At 54.1% G+C, this 19,908-nt stretch overlaps 7 protein-coding genes across 7 annotated transcripts; 5 read left to right on the forward strand and 2 right to left on the reverse strand.

The window, feature by feature from the left end:
* Positions 1 to 1,092: 1,092 nt before the first annotated feature.
* Positions 1,093 to 2,279, forward strand: TRIREDRAFT_30330 (uncharacterized protein; the record flags this gene model as incomplete). Its single annotated transcript, XM_006967312.1, has 2 exons — positions 1,093 to 2,014; positions 2,095 to 2,279. Coding segments are annotated over 2 exons (1,107 nt in total), but the record flags the coding sequence as incomplete, so codon positions are not given.
* A 654-nt stretch (positions 2,280 to 2,933) lies between these two features.
* On the forward strand, positions 2,934 to 5,186 carry TRIREDRAFT_109889 (uncharacterized protein; the record flags this gene model as incomplete). Its single annotated transcript, XM_006967410.1, has 2 exons — positions 2,934 to 4,804; positions 5,180 to 5,186. 2 exons carry the CDS (start codon positions 2,934 to 2,936, stop codon positions 5,184 to 5,186), a joined length of 1,878 nt encoding a protein of 625 aa, XP_006967472.1.
* Positions 5,187 to 5,776: 590 nt separating this feature from the next.
* Positions 5,777 to 7,973, forward strand: atp2 (uncharacterized protein). The gene is made up of 7 exons (XM_006967411.1): positions 5,777 to 5,842; positions 5,919 to 6,051; positions 6,123 to 6,144; positions 6,262 to 6,347; positions 6,413 to 6,455; positions 6,515 to 7,069; positions 7,155 to 7,973. Exons 1-7 carry the CDS (start codon positions 5,832 to 5,834, stop codon positions 7,844 to 7,846), a joined length of 1,542 nt encoding a protein of 513 aa, XP_006967473.1. The 5' UTR covers positions 5,777 to 5,831; the 3' UTR covers positions 7,847 to 7,973.
* A 405-nt stretch (positions 7,974 to 8,378) lies between these two features.
* Positions 8,379 to 9,680, reverse strand: TRIREDRAFT_28975 (uncharacterized protein; the record flags this gene model as incomplete). Its single annotated transcript, XM_006967311.1, has 2 exons — positions 8,379 to 9,302; positions 9,345 to 9,680. Coding segments are annotated over 2 exons (1,260 nt in total), but the record flags the coding sequence as incomplete, so codon positions are not given.
* Positions 9,681 to 10,778: 1,098 nt separating this feature from the next.
* Positions 10,779 to 12,069, forward strand: TRIREDRAFT_80288 (uncharacterized protein). Its single transcript, XM_006967412.1, has 3 exons — positions 10,779 to 11,047; positions 11,529 to 11,722; positions 11,843 to 12,069. The coding sequence occupies exons 1-3, from the start codon at positions 10,822 to 10,824 to the stop codon at positions 11,924 to 11,926; spliced, it is 504 nt and encodes a 167-aa protein (XP_006967474.1). The 5' UTR covers positions 10,779 to 10,821; the 3' UTR covers positions 11,927 to 12,069.
* A 74-nt stretch (positions 12,070 to 12,143) lies between these two features.
* Positions 12,144 to 14,128, reverse strand: TRIREDRAFT_109895 (uncharacterized protein; the record flags this gene model as incomplete). The annotated part of the gene is made up of 3 exons (XM_006967506.1): positions 12,144 to 12,172; positions 12,307 to 13,379; positions 13,437 to 14,128. Coding segments are annotated over 3 exons (1,794 nt in total), but the record flags the coding sequence as incomplete, so codon positions are not given.
* Positions 14,129 to 15,284: 1,156 nt separating this feature from the next.
* On the forward strand, positions 15,285 to 17,793 carry TRIREDRAFT_80291 (uncharacterized protein; the record flags this gene model as incomplete). Its single annotated transcript, XM_006967413.1, has 4 exons — positions 15,285 to 15,806; positions 15,892 to 16,577; positions 16,662 to 17,562; positions 17,716 to 17,793. The coding sequence occupies 4 exons, from the start codon at positions 15,285 to 15,287 to the stop codon at positions 17,791 to 17,793; spliced, it is 2,187 nt and encodes a 728-aa protein (XP_006967475.1).
* Positions 17,794 to 19,908: the final 2,115 nt, after the last annotated feature.

Below are 19,908 nucleotides of genomic sequence, written 5' to 3' on the forward strand. Positions count from 1 at the left end.
GGGTACTTCGCATAACATGCTGCTGCTGTACTCTTTGCAAGTACCCCGGGGTGCTGGATAGCCAAGTTGGGATGCTGGCTAGCCATTCCCTAATAATATGGTACCTGTACAAGCTGTACCAAGCAGCAGCTGGAAGAATACCTACCTACCTATCTCTCACGAGCATACCTACGGATGCAGTACCTTACAAAGTAGGTGCTCGCTCCGTACCTACCTACAGTAGTGAGTGGCACCCGACGTTGCGGTCTAACCAGGGATCAAATTGGCCCGATTAGCCGTTTGTTGCGCAATTCATTGTTTGCGAGGTACTCTGTTTGGGTGGTATGAACGTGTACCGAGTACCTGCCTGTCTACCTACTAAGGTAGGTAGGTACCTAGTATGTATGTATGTATCTCAAGCTGTACTAAGCTGGATTGACCATGCTGCATGCAGTGCCTTATATACAGAGCTGCCTCCGTTTGCCCTTTTGATCTGACCCGACTGACTGCAAAAATATCCGGAATCCAGTGAGCAGAAGTGCCTTGCAGTGCTAGACAGAGTGCGGTGGAGTTGGGTTAGGTTGCGCTATCGAGACCGGGTCAGGTACCTCAGCTAGCGGGCAAAGTACCTCCCGTGTTAGCGTGTTGTGCAGTGACCGCGTAAAATGGTTCACGCAAAAAAACGCGTTGCTTCTCGCGCCGCTACAGGTACAACTTACTACTAGTAGAACATTCAAGTTCCAAAGTCTCCTCCACGGCAGCCTCTAGGTAATGCAGACTCGCGCGAGCAGCACAAGGCGCCAGCATGCTGCAGAGAACCCAGTTTATGCCATAGTTATGAAGCACATGTCCACTCCCTGATCACGGTTATGCCAACGTCCGCCCACTTGTGCAGCAGCCATGTCAGCCCGGGATTCAGAACCCCCAAGTGCGCAATCTGATGGCTCACGGCGTTCTCGCCATATGCCCGCGCGAGCAAGCCTGGCCGTGAGGCAGAGAGAAGAATCCCACTCCACCACGGGCGTCAAGCGGAAGCGCACGAATACCATCTCGGCAGCGGGCGCGTCGCCAGCTTCCACAATGGACGACAACGACGACGACTGGGACGATGTGTACGATCCAGACCAGCCGCTGGAGGAAAGGCGCAAGGTCCAGCAGGGATTCCGCGATCTCCTCCGCAACATCACAGAGCACAGCGAGGAATATCTGCAGGGCGATTCTCACGGCCTACACGAAACGATCCTGCGGGCGAACGAACTCTCCAAGCAAGTTCGGCAAACCACAGAGGCCACCATCGACTCGCGGTTGCTTGTCAGCACCACCGACCTGTCATATCGGAAGACACTGCGACTCACCCAAGGCAGCCTCTCGCAAGGCATTGACGTCGACGACTTCATATCGAAATGCATCGCGTACATGCGCAACGGCGGCGGGGTCGCGAGCGAGGACTCTCTAGAGCTTTCGAGCACGCAAAGGCAACGGAGGCGGACGATGCACGATGGAGCAAACGACGACGACACTGGCGATGTCGGAGACGAGGGCGACATGATGAACTGGGCCCATCTCGGTCGCTTCGCCTGCCTGCCGAACATCAGGCGACCCGCGCTGCCGGGCTTTCTTCTGGGCCCGTTGTCGGTGGAAAAGAAGGCACGCAAGGCGGCGAAGCGAAGCGCCCCGTTCCGCCCAAACAGCTTGACAGAGACGAGGCCCGAGATCCTAAACGTGGATGACCTGGCCAAGAAAGAAAACGACCTGACTGCCATTTGCGGCAAGATTCTCCAGCAGCTGTACAGGATTCAGGCTGAAACCCAGCAGACTGTGGCAGACCTCATCACTGATGACATGGATGATGAGGAGAATACCCGAATCATGCACCAGCACGGGCTTCGCAGTACTGGGGGGATTGACCTGATGCGGTTCGTGGTCAACCCAAAGTCCTTTGGACAGACGATTGAGAATCTCTTTTACGTGAGCTTTCTCATTCGGGATGGGAGGGTCGAGATTGCTTTTGACGATCACGACCTCCCTTCGTTAGGTGCGTTCTCCACCTGCGCAGTGCAGAGAGCAGACATGGCTTTCAAGTAAACGCGATTGTTCAACTGACACCGTCTTTAGCGCCGGTAGATCGAGAGGCAGAGGATACGGGAGCTATCCGGCAGGCGACATCGAAGCATCAAGCCATTTTCTCCATGGACATGGAAACGTGGCAAGACATCATCGACACACTGGGTCTCAAAGAACCCATGATTGAACATAGACGGGAACTGGCAGTTTCTGGACCCGGCGCCAGGGGCTGGTACGGTTAAAGATGGTAACCCATTGAGTTGCTGAAACGGTCAGCGACTCTTTGTGCCCGTGGAGATGCCGCCTCTCCCTGGCGTTTCATATAATTCTAGACAAAGGAGTGAAGGAAGAGAGACGGTGAGGACTTTGACCGAAAAAGTACAGACGGATTGTGCTCGTACGCTATGACCTTTTATTGCGCCCCTTCACCCTTGTGGTTTTGGGACTTCACCTTGTGCGTTCTTCATGCTGAAAGAAGCATGAAACGTTCACGACACTGGACAGAGTTGCGCGGTGGCAGTTATGTGAAGCATTGAAAATGGACAAAGAAGGCTTCTTTGGGACGACTTTTGGGACAAGGATTTCTGATGACACTGGAAACCATCTTTTTCTTTTCTGCGCTTTGTGAAGGCAGGCTTTTGTTATCCCGCATAGTTGTGGTGACGAGATAGGATGCTCGTGTGCATCCATTGTGTCTCTCCACGGCGGGAAACGCTCTCTACATGCCCTAGCAAGAGGACGTTATATCGTCGTGGCTAAGCGTATATATATATATATATATATAGACATGGCCGCTCCCATATGAACAAGGAACACCAACTTGATGTACTTCATGGCATTCCACTTATGTCCGATTCTCCCATCTTTCGCACCCCTATGCTGAACTGATCATGTCTGGATACGGATACGGTTACGGATCGAGGCGGGCTGAGCCCGACGAGGGGGAGGAAGAGGAGGAGGACGCTTGGGTATTCAAGAACCGCAACAAGAGAGACAGGACACAGTTCAAAGCCGGAAGTATCCCTCGGCCTGTAAGAAAGCTACGACGCGAGAAGAAAGAAGACGACGGCGACTCTGCAGCAGTTGCCCCCCCAGCCAAGGAGGAACAGCACGTCGACACGGCCGCATCCGAGGAGGCCGCGGCATTCATTCGTGCGTATGAGGAGCAGCGGGCGAGCGAAGAGGCGGCGACGTACGGAAACCCGCCGATCGATGACGAGAACGCTGATGGCGCATCTGCTCGAGAGGAAGAGCAGAGCCCGATTGTTGAGGACTTTGAGGCGAATCTCGATGATGTCCTAGTCATGGCAGCTGGTCCGTCGCTGGACGATGAGCTGGGCTCGGATTACGACGGATACAGCGACAATGGCGAGATCAACGAAGAAGCTGCTTCTGACGAAGACGATCTCACCATTGACTCGGTGGGTGCAAGTCCTTCGCCGTCAAGCAATGCTACGAGTGACGAGGCGAGTGATGCTGGGAACGATTTGGTTGAGTCTACCAGCACGGAACCGGCTCGGAGCCTGGAGGGTGACGTTTTGGAGATGCGCCGAGAATACGATGGCCTGAAGAAGGAATTGGAGTCTCGCAATGCAAGGACTGCAGAGCTGGAGGAGGAGCTGGAAACTCGCAGCAAGCGCGCCGAGGTACTGCAGACGGATCTGGATTCTCGAGACAAGCAAATCGCAGCATTGGCAAAGGACCTGGAGGCTCATGAAGAGAAGGCTACAGCACTGAGGGCAGATTTGGCTTCTCGTGACGAGCGGATCGCGGCATTGACAAACGACCTGGGTGCCCATGACGAAGAACTTGGACGGCTTGCAAAGGAACTGGAGACTCGCAAGAAGCAACTTATGACACTCACCAAAGACCTCGAAACTCGTGACCAGAGAGTTGCAGCACTGGAGAAGGACCTGGAGTCTCGCAACAAACAGAATGCAACACTGATCGATGACCTGGATGCTCGCGACAGGAAGCTTGCAGCACTCCAGAAGGAGCGAGAGGCTCACGACAAGGACATTGGCGCAATGAAGAACAGCCTGGAGTACCGCGACGAGGAATTTGCAGCACTGAAGAAGCACTTGGAGGCTCGGAGCAGCGAGATTGCAGCTCTTGAGAAGGAGCTGGGGTCTCGCAACGGGGAGTTGGCCGTACTCAAGAGGGACTTGGCACTGCGCGACAAGAGGATATCTGGACTGGAAGCCCAGAACTTGCAGCTCACCAATGGAACAAGCAAGACGGCCTCGACTCGGGACTCTGCCACCAACACCGAGGCATTCACCGGAGACGCTGTCTCACGGCCAGGCTCGTCTAGGGGAGTTGAGATTGATCAGCGACTCGTTACGGCTGAGCGGAAGCAATCATCATCACCAACGTCTCCTTCGGCCATGAAGACGGCCGAAGTGGTTCGATTCATCCAGATGATTTCCGCCATGTTGAAGGCCTTCTATATCGCCGGTATCAGCCTGGCGAGCACGGCATCAAAGGAAGCAAGTTTATTCCTCTCCTCTGTGGGCAGATCGGAATCATTCCGACGAGCGGTAGATACCGCCCGGCGATCGGTGCAGGCATCCGCCATTTATCTGGCAACTCCCTTCTGGATCATCATGAGCTTTGCCATGTTCATGTCTATATGGCATGAGAGGAGCTACTGGGTGCAAGCAAATGCCGTGACGAGGAAGCATTTGCTGAAGCATGCGACGGGAGTGTCTGAGATTGCGGACTGGGAGGTGTTTTTTGCCATTGGAAGTGCGGCGATGTCGTAAGTTGGCATCAGGGGTATTGTCAGTCAGTGTACCGAGTACTCGTATGGATGGCGGTTTGTAGTTGGTTCTTGGAGGAGTTGCTTTGTATCATGAGCAGTTTCAAGTTTCAAGTTGTTGTCGGAGTGACATGACGTTGATGGGTTTGTTTGTCATCATTGGAAGATACTAGGTACTTAGACACGGTCAGTTTAGAAACTCAATTGGTGTTTGCCGTTCTATGTAAGCCATGAGGCGGCAGTTGAAATTGAGTGCGGCCAATGATGCCTTGCCGAGGAAGCCCCGCTGCACCCCGCGAAGTTCAGGTTGGTTCCTACGTGGTTCTACAGCCGTGTATGTAGTACTTGTACTAGAGTTTTTGCCTGAATCCCCAGGCGTTAAATGTTTACTTGCCAAGGTACCAAATGGCATCAATTGGCGTCACCTACCTGACTTGCAAAGAAGGAAATACTATTGGAGAGGAAGGAATGGCAATGCCACACAGTAATGAGATGCAGGAAGCAGCCAGAGCTTTGAGCTTGAAATGCGTCATCTGTGGTAGACAGTCTCAAGCCCCGATAACGTGGCTCTTCAAATTAGTACCTCTCGCACACACAACAATCGAAGTTGAACCTACTTACCTAGGTAACAAGTGTCACAGCACGGTGCCGCCAAAAAGGTTGGTGACGATGATGGCAAGGCGGCCGCCGCACAAGAGGAAACTTGGCAGCTCTGCTATGTAGAACTTGTACTACCTAGATACTACTACTACTAGCCGGAAAGACACGGAGACCGACCAGTCGAACTCTCAACAGGCAGCTGCTGGCCCCGTAGAAACCTCTCAGCCTCTTGCAGAATGGGGGGGAAACTGGCAAGATGGGGTCAATTGGCCCAACCTAGACGGCTAGCGGCTGCACGTGACCCGGAAGAAAGCTCTTACCGGAGTGGTCGCTTTCCCGTCCTAAACTGCTCATTTTGAAAACTTCTCCCGGCCTTTACCACCTCATTCGCATATCCATCGCTGATTGCTCTCGGTCATCTGCCAAGATGTTCAAGAGGTGAGCCGTCAATCATCGAGCCCGTCGCCCTGCACACGAATTGGATCCCCCAGCTAACCGTGCCCTCCCCCGACAGCGGCGTTTCGTCCCTCGCCAGGGCTGCCCGCCCATCAATTACCGCTCGACGAGCTATCCGACCAGCCTTCCCTCGAACCCCCCTCGCGAGGCTTGCCAGCACCCAGAGCGTCGGAGATGGCAAGATCCACCAGGTAAGATGGTGCTCAGCTCGAAAGAGGCATTGGCCAATGGAGAGAGAATTCGTCGCTAATAACCCGTCCAGGTCATTGGTGCCGTCGTCGACGGTTAGTACAAGGCCCTTGCGTTTTTTTCTGGTTTCCATATATACGCACCTCAACACATCAACGGGGACCATCAAGCATTGCGCTGGCATTAGAGCACGCGGCTGATCTCTTCCATAGTCAAGTTCGACACCGCCAAGCTGCCTCCTATCCTGAACGCCCTGGAGACCACCAACAACAACCAGAAGCTGGTCCTCGAGGTCGCTGTAAGTTACGCCCGCGGTCGATGATGCCTGTTGCGATTAAGTCACTCATCTGACGCCTTGTACAGCAACACTTGGGCGAGAATGTCGTTCGCTGCATTGCCATGGACGGTAAGGATTCCTCGTCGTTGTCCCCGCAGTGGGCGTGCAAAAACTCATGTATGCAATAGGTACCGAGGGTCTCGTCCGTGGTTCCAAGGCCACTGACACCGGTGCCCCCATCACCATCCCCGTCGGCCCTGCCACTCTCGGTCGTATCCTGAACGTCACTGGTGACCCCATTGACGAGCGTGGCCCTGTCAAGACCGACAAGTTCCTGCCCATCCACGCCGACCCCCCGGCTTTCACTGACCAGTCCACCTCTGCCGAGATTCTGGTCACCGGTATCAAGGTCGTCGATCTGCTCGCTCCCTACGCTCGTGGTGGAAAGATTGGTCTGTTCGGTGGTGCCGGTGTCGGCAAGACCGTCTTCATCCAGGAGCTCATCAACAACATCGCCAAGGCCCACGGTGGTTACTCCGTCTTCACTGGTGTCGGTGAGCGTACCCGTGAGGGTAACGATCTGTACCACGAAATGCAGGAGACCTCCGTCATTCAGCTTGATGGCGAGTCCAAGGTCGCTCTGGTCTTCGGTCAGATGAACGAGCCCCCGGGAGCCCGTGCTCGTGTCGCCCTGACTGGTCTGACCATTGCCGAGTACTTCCGTGACCAGGAGGGCCAGGATGGTGAGTTTCTTCCTTGTCCTTGCCGAACCGGCTTCTGTTTTGCGTGTTTCGTCTTGCACACACAGCGCTAACTGCGGCTCCACAGTCCTGCTCTTCATCGACAACATTTTCCGATTCACCCAGGCCGGTTCTGAGGTGTCTGCCCTGCTTGGTCGTATCCCCTCTGCCGTCGGTTACCAGCCCACCCTCGCCGTCGACATGGGTGGTATGCAGGAGCGAATCACCACCACCAAGAAGGGTTCCATTACCTCCGTCCAGGCCGTCTACGTCCCTGCTGACGATTTGACCGATCCTGCCCCCGCCACCACCTTCGCTCACTTGGACGCCACCACTGTCTTGTCTCGTGGTATCTCCGAGCTGGGTATCTACCCCGCCGTCGACCCTCTTGACTCAACGTCCCGTATGCTTGACCCCCGTATCGTCGGCCAGGAGCACTACCAGACCGCCACCCGCGTCCAGCAGATCCTCCAGGAGTACAAGGGTCTGCAAGATATCATTGCCATTCTGGGTATGGACGAACTGTCCGAAGCCGACAAGCTTACCGTCGAGCGTGCCCGAAAGATCCAGCGTTTCCTCAGCCAGCCCTTCACCGTCGCCCAGGTCTTCACTGGTATCGAGGGCAAGCTCGTCGACCTCAAGGACACCATTGCCTCCTTCAAGGCCATCCTCAACGGCGAGGGTGACAGCCTGCCCGAGGCTGCCTTCTACATGGTTGGCGACCTGGCTTCCGCCAAGGCCAAGGGTGAGAAGATTCTGGCGGAGTTGGAGAAGAACTAAAAAGGCCCCAGCTAGCTCGTCCCAAGAGCTGGGAGTAGTCGGCCTGTGTATAGACTAGTATAGTAGTTAAAACAGCTATCTGATTGTAAGAGTTGTTTCAAACATGCTATCCTTGGGCTATGTGTACGAAAGACGAAGAGACGTTGCAACTATTAGTATCAAAAAAATTAATATTTCCACTACTACTGTAGACCACTGTGCACATTGTCCTGTAAACCTATGCATAGGTAGGTACTTGCACATTTATTAACTCTTCACACCCAGCAATTCGTCCAAGAGGAACAAGCTCGTTGATGTATTTGAGACCTGTATTTACAAGAGATACTAGGTAGCTTTCGTTCAAAGCCATTAGGTATCCAAACCAATCACCCCAGGTGTAGTAACTCTCTTGCCAAACAGTGATTGTAGTCATACCTAGGTAGCTGCCTAGAGATCACCAAGAACCTCACTGCAAACCCCCCTTTTGGCCTAATTGCACGCCATCATAGCCCATGAAGCTCTTCAACGGCGAGACAGCATCTGCGTCTTCAAGTATAATCTTGGCCAGCTGCGTATGATCTTGAGCATCAAGAGCCGCAAACGGAACCTGCAGAAACGGCTGCCATTGCGCATCGAGGTAGAGGCAGATATCCCGCATCGTGCGGTCTCCGACACCTTCGAGCCACCAGACACTCCACTGCACCAGCTTGAAGAAGGCTGCGAAGTGCGCAAGGATGACCAGCGCGCGCGGCTGCAACATGCGGGCAGCATCAATGTACAGACTGGGGAGAAAGGTGAAGATTGTTATGGTTCGCAGGCTCATCATCGGGGAAGGGCCCTGCGCCAAGTCCATGTATAGGCTGCCTAGGTACTTTAACGTTTGATGATATGTCTCTCGCAATGGGTACTCGGGGTCACTGGGGCTGATGGAGGAGATCAAGACGACAAGATGGGAGGGGATAAAGGCGGCGGCTTTCTCCACATCAGACTTGGGGCGGAAGAATAAGCCGTTGAGGCCGCTTTCGACAACGGTTGACTTGGAGACGATATTCATGACGAGGAGGATGCCCTTCCACACGACAAGCCAGTCGAGTATGTACAACTGCTTGCCGTCGGGTTCGCGAAAATGCTCCGACGACAAGGCCGTGAGGAGCAAGGAATTCACTGCCAGAGCAGGAAAGTCGCCCGGCTTGGCTTCCTCAATTGCCTTGCGGTATCCGGCCAACGCCTTGACCCGGTAGGACAGAGCGCGCTTGGCGTCAAACTGCTGGTTTAGGCGCTGCATGTGCAAGCCAGCCAGGGCGAAGATGGAGTCGAGCAAGAAGGGCGATTCGGGTCCGTATCGAACCAAGAGGCTCCGCATGATGTAGTGATGCCCATCGTCTGCGACGGTAGAAAACGAAGTACACGTTTGCGTCGCATAGAACCAGAGTGCCTTCATGTCCGCCTCGTCAAGCCCCATCGGACAGCATAGCAGCTCAGCGGGTATGTGAGAAGACTGGACGTTGTGCTTTTCTACAAGAGAGAGTATCGGCGTCGAACACAATACGGACGAAGTCGAAGATATGCTGGCGAGCTTGGCGGTCGTTGGAGACGCCGCCGCGGCGGCGGGCTTGAAATGCGTCAAGGGCCCGTCATCAAGGGACTCCGACGAGGACGGAGTCGTGTCCGCGGATCTCTGCGCCTTCGGGGCAGTGGCATAGACGCAGTCTGCCCTTCTCAGCCTGCACGAGCGGCAGACGGGTCGGGCCTCGTCGCATTTGACCTTGCGCGCCTTGCAGCTCTGGCAGCCGGACCTGGACTTTCTGTGAGGGCGCTTCGCATGGTAGGGCTTTGGCGGGGGGCTCTCGTCTGAAGGGTGAGGCTGGCTGGGGGAGGCCTGCGCAAGCGATGTCTCAGCCATAGTTGCCGGCGAGAGTGTCTGGCGGCGGCGGACGGTCCATGGAGGAGGTGCTGGAAGAGCCGCGTTGACGACGATGACGCTGCAGATCGGGCATGCGAGGCATCGAGGCTGCTACTAGCTCGGAAGGAGCCACGAGGAAAGCAGGCGCAAGCCGCAGGGCTTGTTTCATCCCACCAAAAGCTTCTGATTCGGTAGGAACGAAGGATGGTGTGTATGTAAGTACCTAAGTAGGAGGTATGTAGTCAGAGGGTACCTACAACTACTAGAAAGGTATGTGTGTATGGTAAGGTAAGGTAAGGTTGGTTAGTGCTGATAACCTCGGTTAATGGCCCTTTTCACGCCACATTCTCGCTGAGGAAACAATGTTTCTAGTGGAAGAAACACCTCTTAAAGGTAATACTAGTATAGTGAATGCTGTACTACCTGCCTCTTTGATACAAGACATCGAATCATAGGGAGGTTATATATAGAGTTATAGGTAAATTCGTCATGGCTTGAGCAACAACTGGGTATCCAAGCGGGGGACAGAAAAAGCGAGACTAGATTTCAAATTGACGCATACAAGCTCACAATATGTGCACTCAGTTGAGAGATCGACCCTGATGGCTGAGATGTGCATAATTGGAAACTTGTGTGTTCATCACGGAATTTTAGTCTCGCTTTTTCTGTCCCCCGCTTGGTATCATCCCACCAAAGTTCAGATACCTAGGCCTCGCAGATTCCATGCTATGCCGCATCCGGTATGAGAGCAGCTCGCAGCACCATTCCGGTATAGCTGCAAGAACAGGCAAAGATTTCTGCGCTAAATCACTCCATGCTCCAAATCGCCAGCCAACTAGAAGTCGTATGATTCCGTCCCGGCCAGAGAGACCCAGATGGAGCACCCGAATTAAATCCCCTCGCTGCCACTACTACCGCAGAAAGAATACAAACCACGTCAAACCCTCGCCAATTGAACCATCTCCCCCGTCCAGCCTCCTCCTCCCTCCCCGCAAAACTTGGAAGCTTCACCAAGCTCGCAACAAGCCAATCCTTCTCGATCGAAAAAGAAAAAAAGATTACACAACCGGTTTTTTTCTTTCTTTCGCCCAAGATGCTGCGCTCCTCCGTGGTTCTGCGAGGCAATGCCCTGACGCAGAGCGCCCGCCTGGCTGCGTCCCGCGCCATGTCGTCCCATGCGCTGTCCAACCCGACCCTAGCCAACATCGAGAAGCGCTGGGAGGGAATGCCTCTCCAGGAGCAGGCCGACCTGTGGATGGCCCTGCGTGACCGCATGAAGGGCAGCTGGACCGACCTGACGCTGCAGGAGAAGAAGGCCGGTAGGTGCTTTTGTTTGACGCTTCGATTTGTGCTTTTTTTTTTCTCCATCCCCCCCCGGAGCTCCGTCGAAAATCCCTCCCGGACCCGAAGAGCTGGAGACAGCCGAGCTTCTACTCGATGCAATCCGGAGCTGCAGCGTCGACTCCGAATTTTTCCCTTTTTCTGCTCGCTTTGCTTCAATGGCCCGCATTAAGCTCGAATTACGATGATCCGGCAATCCGATCCCATGCTGCGTTGCGTGGATGTCAAGCACCAACCCCGAAGGGCAGAAGAAGACGAAGAAGAAGACGAAGAAGAGAGCAGGGCTTTGAATCAGAGCCATTAGGGATTCCTGGACCGAGTGGCCTAGTAATCACACGTCAATGGGAATAGCCGAAGCAGCGTCTACTGCCCCCCATGCGTCGCCCTGTCATGTCATTGCTGCTCTTCCGCTGCGAATTGTTGGCCTCAGCTGCTGACCCGAGTCTCCTCACGATATAGCATACTGGATCGCCTTTGGTCCTCACGGCCCCCGCACCGTTGACCCTCCCGGAACCAATGCTCGCATTGCCTGGGGCGTTGCCCTCGGCCTCGCCGCCAGTCTCGCCCTCTTCGCCGGCATCCGAATGGCCGCCAAGCCTGCGCCTTACACCATGACCAAGGAGTACCAGGAAGCCTCCAACGAGCTGCTCAAGGTATGTACAAACATGCAAGCTTGCTCATGCATCTCCTTCCCCCCCTTGCATGTGGCGTTTTTTCTCTCATCTTTTGGCTGGCCCGGGACATGACATTGGCTGACCCCGAAATCCGAACAGCAACAAAACGCCGACCCCCTCACTGGTATCTCTTCTCCCGGATACAAGGGCAAGGGTGTCGTCCAGTCTCCTCCCAAGAACTAGAAAAAAAACGCAAACACACGATATCATCGCTCGCTGCCCCGTAGAATCCGGAGCGGACATGGGAGGCTTATATCAAAAATCACAATATCTGTACATTTATAGCTTAGTCTTAGAGAGTAGGTATGCAAGACGGGGGTTCTTCGCATGGCGTTGATCATTCAAGTGACGAGTCCAGGATGATACTGTCTCGTGGCTCAGTGTCATCCTTCTTCCTTACCACCGCTCCTTTTCCGTCCAGCAGTGAAGCTATTGGTCAAACAAACACACGAACCAAACAGTGTAGATATGTTTGCCCCGAGAACTGCGAGGCCAGCCAGCCTTTGCGTGTTCCTGAATGTGATTATACAAGTCTCAAAAGCTCCTCGGCCGTCAACCCCTACCTTCACCCGCTTGCCTGAGCTGCTCCAGCGAGTGCTGCGGACTCTGGGGGTTGAACCGCTCTTCCTCCAGCCTCTGTAAAAGCTCATGCCGCCCATCTTTGCCCCAGTACTCTGCTTTTTCAAGCCCCTTGACGCAGGCTTCCGTTATGAGGACGTACGGCGTTGGGGCGTCAAACATTGGCTCGGCCAAGACGCGCTCCATCTCCATCTTCAGCCCTCGGGCGCCAGTCTCGGAGGCGAGGGCGCGCTCTGCAATGGCGCTCAGAGCTCTTTCTGTAAAGTACAGCTGAGACGGGTATGTCTCGAAGAGCGCGGTGTACTGAGCCACCAGGCTATTCCGTGGTTCCGTGAGGATTCGGTAGAGGTCCTCCTTGGACAGGGGGCTGAGGGCGCAGAAGTTGTGGAGTCGGCCTATGATCTCGGGGATGAAGCCAAATCGCTGGAGGTCTTCGGACGAGACCAAGTCTAACGGCGTAAAGGTCGATGCCGCGTGCGGGCTGTAGTGCGCCAGGTGAGAGTATGTCTCGGGAGGCAGCGTGTAAGAGCCCGCCGGCCCTGTGTGCCGGCTCTGCACGTCCCCTCCAAACCCCATCGCTGGCTTTGACACCCGTCGAAGGATGATCTTGTCCAGCCCTACAAAGGCGCCGCAGAAGACGAACAGGATGTTGGTGGTGTCGACGGTGTACTGGTCCACTTTGCCTGGAGGACTGCTCACTGGCATCGAAGTGGTCGGGGGTCCAGCGGCGCTGTAGTTTGGGGGGATTGGCGAAGCCGTGCGAGACGATCGATTGTCCTTGGCATTGACCGTGACCTTTGTTCCCTCAATGAGCTTGAGCAGGGCCTGCTGAACGCCTTCACCACTGACGTCTCGACCCGTCGTTGTCTCTCTCCTGGCCAGCTTGTCAAACTCGTCCAAGACAACCACACCGTGCTCGGCTGCCTTGACATCGTAGTTGGCCTCAATCAAGAGCCTTTCGATGCAAGATTCCACGTCCTGCCCTATGTAGCCCGCTTGGGTCAGGGAGTTGCAGTCGCAGATGGTGAGCGGAACTTGTATCTTCTTGCTCAGGGTTCTGAAGTGCTTCCATCAGTCGAGCGAATTCAACAGCATGGTGTCTGCGGTTCCTTACTCTAAGATGTACGTCTTGCCAACACCAGTCGGGCCAATGACGAGGATATTGCTCTTGTCAATCTTGACGTGCTCAGGAATAGCCGGTTCCTCAGATTTGAGAATCCCCGTCGCAGAACCGCCCTCGGATGCATTCAAGTCGTGTGCCTGGCGGGTTGAGGAAGCCTGGCCAGGTGCTTCGTCTTTCAAAGGACCCCTGTTACCGGCATGCATCTTGAGCGTATGAGCAGTGAACTTACCTTCGAGAGGAGACGAGTCCCAGCGCCTTTGTGAAAGCTCCCTATCACGTGCAAAGCGTTGACGCAGTAGCTTCTCATGCTTCTCCTTATCCTCCTGCTCATGCTGCCGCCGCCTCCTTAGGTTCTGGTAGTGGTTGAAGATGGCAGCGCAGATTGTCTTTTTGGCACGGTCCTGGCCCACGACGTATTCATCAACCCGCCTTTTCAGGTCACGAGGGTAGAACTTTGGCACTCCGAAATTCACTTTTCTAAACATGGGCCCACGGCCAGACTCCACGGAGGGATCATAGCTCCCGGTGAAGCCAGAGCCGAAGTCTGGCGTCTGCTTGGATCGAAGGGGCGCATGCACCGAGAGATGCCGGCTGTTGTGGCCCGCTTGCACAGTGGCTCTGTATTTCAAGATGGGGAGAGGATGCCAGTGGGATGAGAGACGTCGTCGACAGAGGGACATCATCTTGATGGATGTAATATGCACCCTAGCATATTCATGGGGTGAGAGATGGCGATGGCGATGGCTGGGTGGTGAAGTGAAGGCGATATGGGCGTGGCGAGCCCCTCAGACCATCATAGCACACGGCAGTCCAGGGTAAGAAGGCCAGCCAGTGTCCAGAAGAGGTGGCAATGTTCCGCATGCGCAATCTCACAGACAGTTCAGATCTTTGCTGGATACTTTCCGGGGTGCGTCAGGATAGAAGTCATGTGTTTTTGTCTCGATCAATCGCGTGCAAAGTAGCGGGATGCTGCTCATGAGGATGACTGTGAAGCAACAGCATCGGTTGGGAGGTCCGTAGCAATCCGATGGACTGGGACGGTGATGCCAAGGTACGCTGAGATAAGCAGCTGCTTCCCAAAGCTTAAGCTTAGAGGCGCCGAGTCTGTTTCACAGCCAATCAGCGTAATGCGGAGGCCTTGCTCCAGTTGCCCAAGACTCTTGCCGGAAGGGGCAATGGAAGTGACGCCCTGTACATGATATAGTACAGTAGGTACCTAAGGTAAAGACTGATTGATGTTCGATGCTGTGAAACAATGAATGGACGATAAGGACATAGGCATCTCACTGCGCAGCCATGGCTCACCATCAGGAGCCTCATAATGAACCAATACCTAGTAATAGACGGTCATCACATGTAAATAGAGCTGTCAACTCGAGCCTTGGTTCCACTTACCCGCTTTCCGGCGTGATTCCACCTTAATAATAATACTGCAGGGTTGGATAAAGATGGACAAACTCGATCGGAATATCAACATGCCCCAAGATCTTGACAGCCTTCTGATAAGTATCCATTCCAACGAGTTCGGGTGACCAGCTTGTTCAGCTACCCTTCTATCCCCACAGGAGACTACCTTATCTCTTCCTTATGCTGCTCCCTATTACTGGCCTATTTGTAGACCTACTGTAGGAGTAAAGTCGCAAGAGCTTCTGTGCATGATGTCAGAAACTAGTACGAGCGGCAGTCCGCGGAAAGTCCGCGGAAAATTCTCCCAATAGGCGCACCTGTCAGTGCCCATGGACTCTGATAGCAATTGCTATTCTTCCAATCCATGGACTCGTTTGTAGTAGAAAGGAAAAAGAAAAGCTCTTGGCTTAAGCAGTTGGATGATATTCCAGAATGGGCCGGCAACCGAGACAACGCCCGATTTCGTGCCACTTGTGTAGGGTGCGCAAGTTGCGCTGCAGCCGCCAGTTTCCGTGTTCCAACTGCACGTCTCGAGGTGTCGTCTGCCAGCATGAAGGGATCGCGGTCTCGGCGGTCTCGGCGGCGGCGGCGGCGGTGGGAGGACAACAGCAGCAGCAGCAGCAGCAGCAGCAGCTCAAGTCTCCGGCTCTGAAGGATGCGTCGACGCTGGAGCTGCTGGCTCGTCTGGAGCGGCTGGAAAACATCGTCGCAGCTCAGGGGGCCGGGAGGGAAGGCAAAGACGCGGACAACTCCGGCTCCGGCTTCAACTTCAACTCCAGCCTCAACTCCAACTCCAACTCAAATTTTAACTCCAACTTCAACCCTAGAAAAGGGGCAGAGACTCAAGCAGAACAGAGCCGTCCCGTCACCTCCCGCCCGGTGCCGCCTAGACTGCAGCGCTTGACAGCGGACGCGCTGGAGCTTGAGCGATCCTGTTCCGACCAAAAGCTGACGGTGAGCCCGAGCATCCTCTCCTACCCACGGGCCTGTCTCTGCGCGGTAAGGAGTGCTTTCGGGATGAGACTGAGACTCAGCGCAGGACTCCTTGATATCTGAACCCATCATCTTCCGTACCTGTCCCATACGGCTGGCCCCAACGCAGCCGTCCTATGCTTTCCAAAATGGCCTCCCAACGTCCATGGCCGGGCCGATGGACGCCATCAAGTGCATCTGGCTGCCTCGGCGAGATGAGATGCGCATCATCCTCCAAAAGTACATAGCTGATATCTCCTTGTTCTACCACATCATCCACGTCCCCACAGTCCAGAGCCTTGTCGAAGACATTTACGCAGGGCTGGAGGCAAACGTTCGCGTCGACGTCGGCGGCATCCTGCTCCTCCTCAGCATATGCGCAAGCACGACGTATGCCTGGTCGCCCCCTGACGATGTCCGGTGTCTGTTCTCGGACCATGTCGAGGCGAATGCGCAGTCCACCTTTTGGATCAAGGAGGCGCTGGACGTCATTGACCACGCGCAGAGGACGGCGCATGCGTCGTTGGAATGCATCCAGGGCCTCATCATCCTGTTCTTTGTCTTTTGTAATCACGAGAGTGTGTCGTTCCGTGCCCGTAGTGTCTTCATGTCGGCCATTGCAATGGCGACGGAGCTATCGCTGCATCGTCTCGACGATCCCCAGGGCAGTCCCATGGGGACGCTTCTTCGGATGAGCGAGGCCAAGAAGGAGATTGCAAGGAGAGTGTGGTGGTTCATGGTTGCAACGGACTGGTGAGTCGGCGCCCCATATCCATCAAACATTGTTCAAGGGGCAAGCCGCCACCCTCTCAAAGCCCCTGTACTGACCGACTGCAGGACACTTGCTCAGTTCAACTGTCCCCAGGAGGGCTTCTACTTCATCCACCAGAACCAGATGGCGGTCAACAAGCCACGGAATGCAAACGACGAGGACATTATGGAAGGCGTGGAAATCATCGATCGGCCAGTCACAGAGGCGACCTGCATCTCCTACTTTGTCCAGCGCATCCGCCTGGCAGAGGTTTGCCGGACATTGATTGATCGGGCACCCTTGGGCACGCCGACTTCGGAAACCTCTGTGTACAAGGGTATACTGGAAGTAGACGCGAAGCTCAACCAGTTTATGCGGGAGGCCCCGGACTTCCTTTCCCTCGAGTGTTCTCATCTGGATAGCCTTCCCATTACCGACCCCAGACGCTCGCCTTTCATCACCGCGCAGCGCTACATGCTGAATCTGCTTCTCCACCGGCAGCTGTGCAAGATTCATCTTCCTTATCTGGCCCAAGGGACTGTCGATCCTGCCTATGCGTACTCACGCGACGTTTGCCTGAGGTCGGCAAGGGTGGTCTTTGAGCTCGATCACCAACTGCAAGGAGAGTGCTTGCCCTTCTTCAACTCCCGCCTGAGGTTGGCCATGGTTTTGCGGAGCCTGTTCCTGGCTAGTATCGCGCTCGTCTTGAACGCTTGTCTGACGGGCGATGCCGAGGATACTGGCGAGGGAGAAGATGAGATCGCTGGTGCGTGGAAGATATTGCACGAGGCACAAGGCCAATTCCCCCCGGCGGCAAAACTGCTGGAGTTGTCCATCCAGATTCTCAGAAAGTATAAGATTAAGCATCGCGCCCTGGATCTTCTGCAACAGCAGGTGGCGGGGATGTCACCTTATGGCGAGACGTTTCCGATGACTCCGGACTCGACGAATCACGATATGCGCATGAGTACGATGCAACAACAGAATGTAGGTACGGGCACGAGTACTGGCACAGGCACAGGCACAGGCACAGGCACAGGCACAGGCACAGGCACAGGCACAGGCACAGGCACAGGCACGGGAACAGGGACATGCACAAGCGCCGAACCGGACAATGTGTTGCTGGAACAACAATGGCAGATGCTCGAAGGAAAGATGGATCTGAACACGATAGATTGGGATAAGTTATTTTGGGGTATTGATGCCCCGTTTATATAATCTAATGACATGACATGATTCTTTGATGATGAACCAGATGATACTTTGGCCCCTGGATCGTCTACCAGCATTTGATGGCCTGCTTTTGTAGCTTGCACTGATAGATAGAAGCTACAGACGAGAATGGAAGACTGATGTTTTTGGTTTTGTTAGAACTACATGAGCCAGGTATCATTGCTCTGTAGCTGGGTAGGTAGGCTCGCACTTGTTTCATGGCCTCGACTCATGCCAAGGGACGATTGTCTCGTTTCAGGAGAACATGGGTAGGAAGTCTATAGTCTAAGCCCTGCAGCTTGCTATTTCTTGGTCGTGTCTTCTACGCACGCATGTCCATTAGCCACACACTCCCCCCCCTCGAGATATTGTCATTAACTCCTCTTACCTCGCACTTTCTCGGCTGGTGCGTTGCCTTGGGGAGGAGCAAATAGGGGCTGGAAAGTATAGAAGCCTTTGTAGGGTGAGATGATTCAGCTTCGTGCCTCTTGAATCGATAGATGATAGGTTACACTTGGTGAACACTTACCACCGATGACGCCGCAGAAAACAGTGAGCGCAAGTGGCAGCGCTCTTTGAAAGCCGCCACTCATGATGTAGGTGCAGAGGGTGGCAGGCCACTGATCGGCAAGTATTTCAGTAGGTATGATATGAATGTTATACTGTAGGTAGGATGCTTGATGCTGGATAATACCTTCACAATGAGAATCTCAGTTTGGGGGTTGGAAATCTGAGCTAGCACGAATTGCGTTAGTGCAATATCGTTTCAAAAGAGTCGATCTGGGCGTGATCTTGGACTGTTTGACATCCAGAGACCCTTCAGTGATAAACTGTGATGAACTACAAGATTGGTTTGAGAAAGGAACTTTGATGTTCTAACTGCTAAGATATGACAATGGAGATTTCCAGTGATCTTCAGCAGTGGCAGTGGCAGTGCCAGTCAATGTGCGGGATCTTACACAGCCTTCTTTAGTACCTAGGTAGTAGGTAGGTATGATCTGGTACGATCGTGTATAGAGAAACTGGAGATGCTCTTACATCATCAGATGTAAGATTGCATAGATCTAAAAACTTCCACAACGTCGGGCGGCCGCTGAATGTGCGACAGAGCTGGTATACAGGATGGATATAAAGACGTATCTGGCGAAGGATGGTAGTATTGTGGAAAGGACTGGATAATGCAGGCCGACTAATTCAAGCGATTGGAGCTGAGTGTTGAATTGAGTTTTAGTAGAAAGGCTTCGAGATAGTCCAAGACCCGACTTCAGTGGTCACAAGGTGGTTGGAGAAGTTCAAGCGGCCACAGACGATGCTTCGATAGTGTATGTACTAACAAGCTCGATTCTTTTATTACCATATCGAATGAGAGAGACTCATGCGGATAGATAGAGAGGGCTGCAAGATAATATTCAGCATTACCTCTAATACTAGGTACCTTGTGTAGTCGTTGCCCTTGCCTGCTTCCCCTCCCCCGCCCCCTCATTTGCCCCAGGGCTGTTGTAGTGGCTTGTACCGAATACGCAGTAACTGAGCATGACTTGGACACGATAGGGGCGGTTTCTTGCCTCATCACGGACTGCTCCAAGTGGCGGCTGAGCCGTGCCCAATAAGAGATGGCCTGTCGCATCGCCCCCCCGCTAGGTCTCTGTATGTATGTAGGCGGCTGTCGACTTTGGCGAGAGGGCAGTTGATCTTGTTTGCGCAACCCAACAAGCACCAACGAGCACCAACAAGCACCAACAACAAGTAGTACGAGTACAAGCGGACACCACCATCAGAACGCACAGTATGGTGCCACGGTTACCTCGTACGGCTGACCTGCATGCAGCTGCTCGACTACCCAAGGTACTGCTTCCCGACCCTTGGTGAGCTTGCCCTACCTTGCCTACATGTGTAGTAATATGTACCTACCTACACCTTGCCTTGCCCTCCTACTCCCATGGACGCCAACTTGATCATCTTTGTGCTTCGTTGCATCTCTCCGCGTATGTACTTGCACCTGCTGCGCGCTCCCGCTAATCATGCAGCACCCTCTGCAGCCAGCCTAACGATCGAGCGGCTATGAAGGATTACTAGTAGGTAGTATGTACAGTAACTCTTCTTGAGATACTCTACCTACCT

The sequence above is a fragment of the Trichoderma reesei genome (assembly GCF_000167675.1).
Source record: "Trichoderma reesei QM6a unplaced genomic scaffold TRIREscaffold_17, whole genome shotgun sequence".
Lineage (NCBI taxonomy): Eukaryota > Fungi > Ascomycota > Sordariomycetes > Hypocreales > Hypocreaceae > Trichoderma > Trichoderma reesei.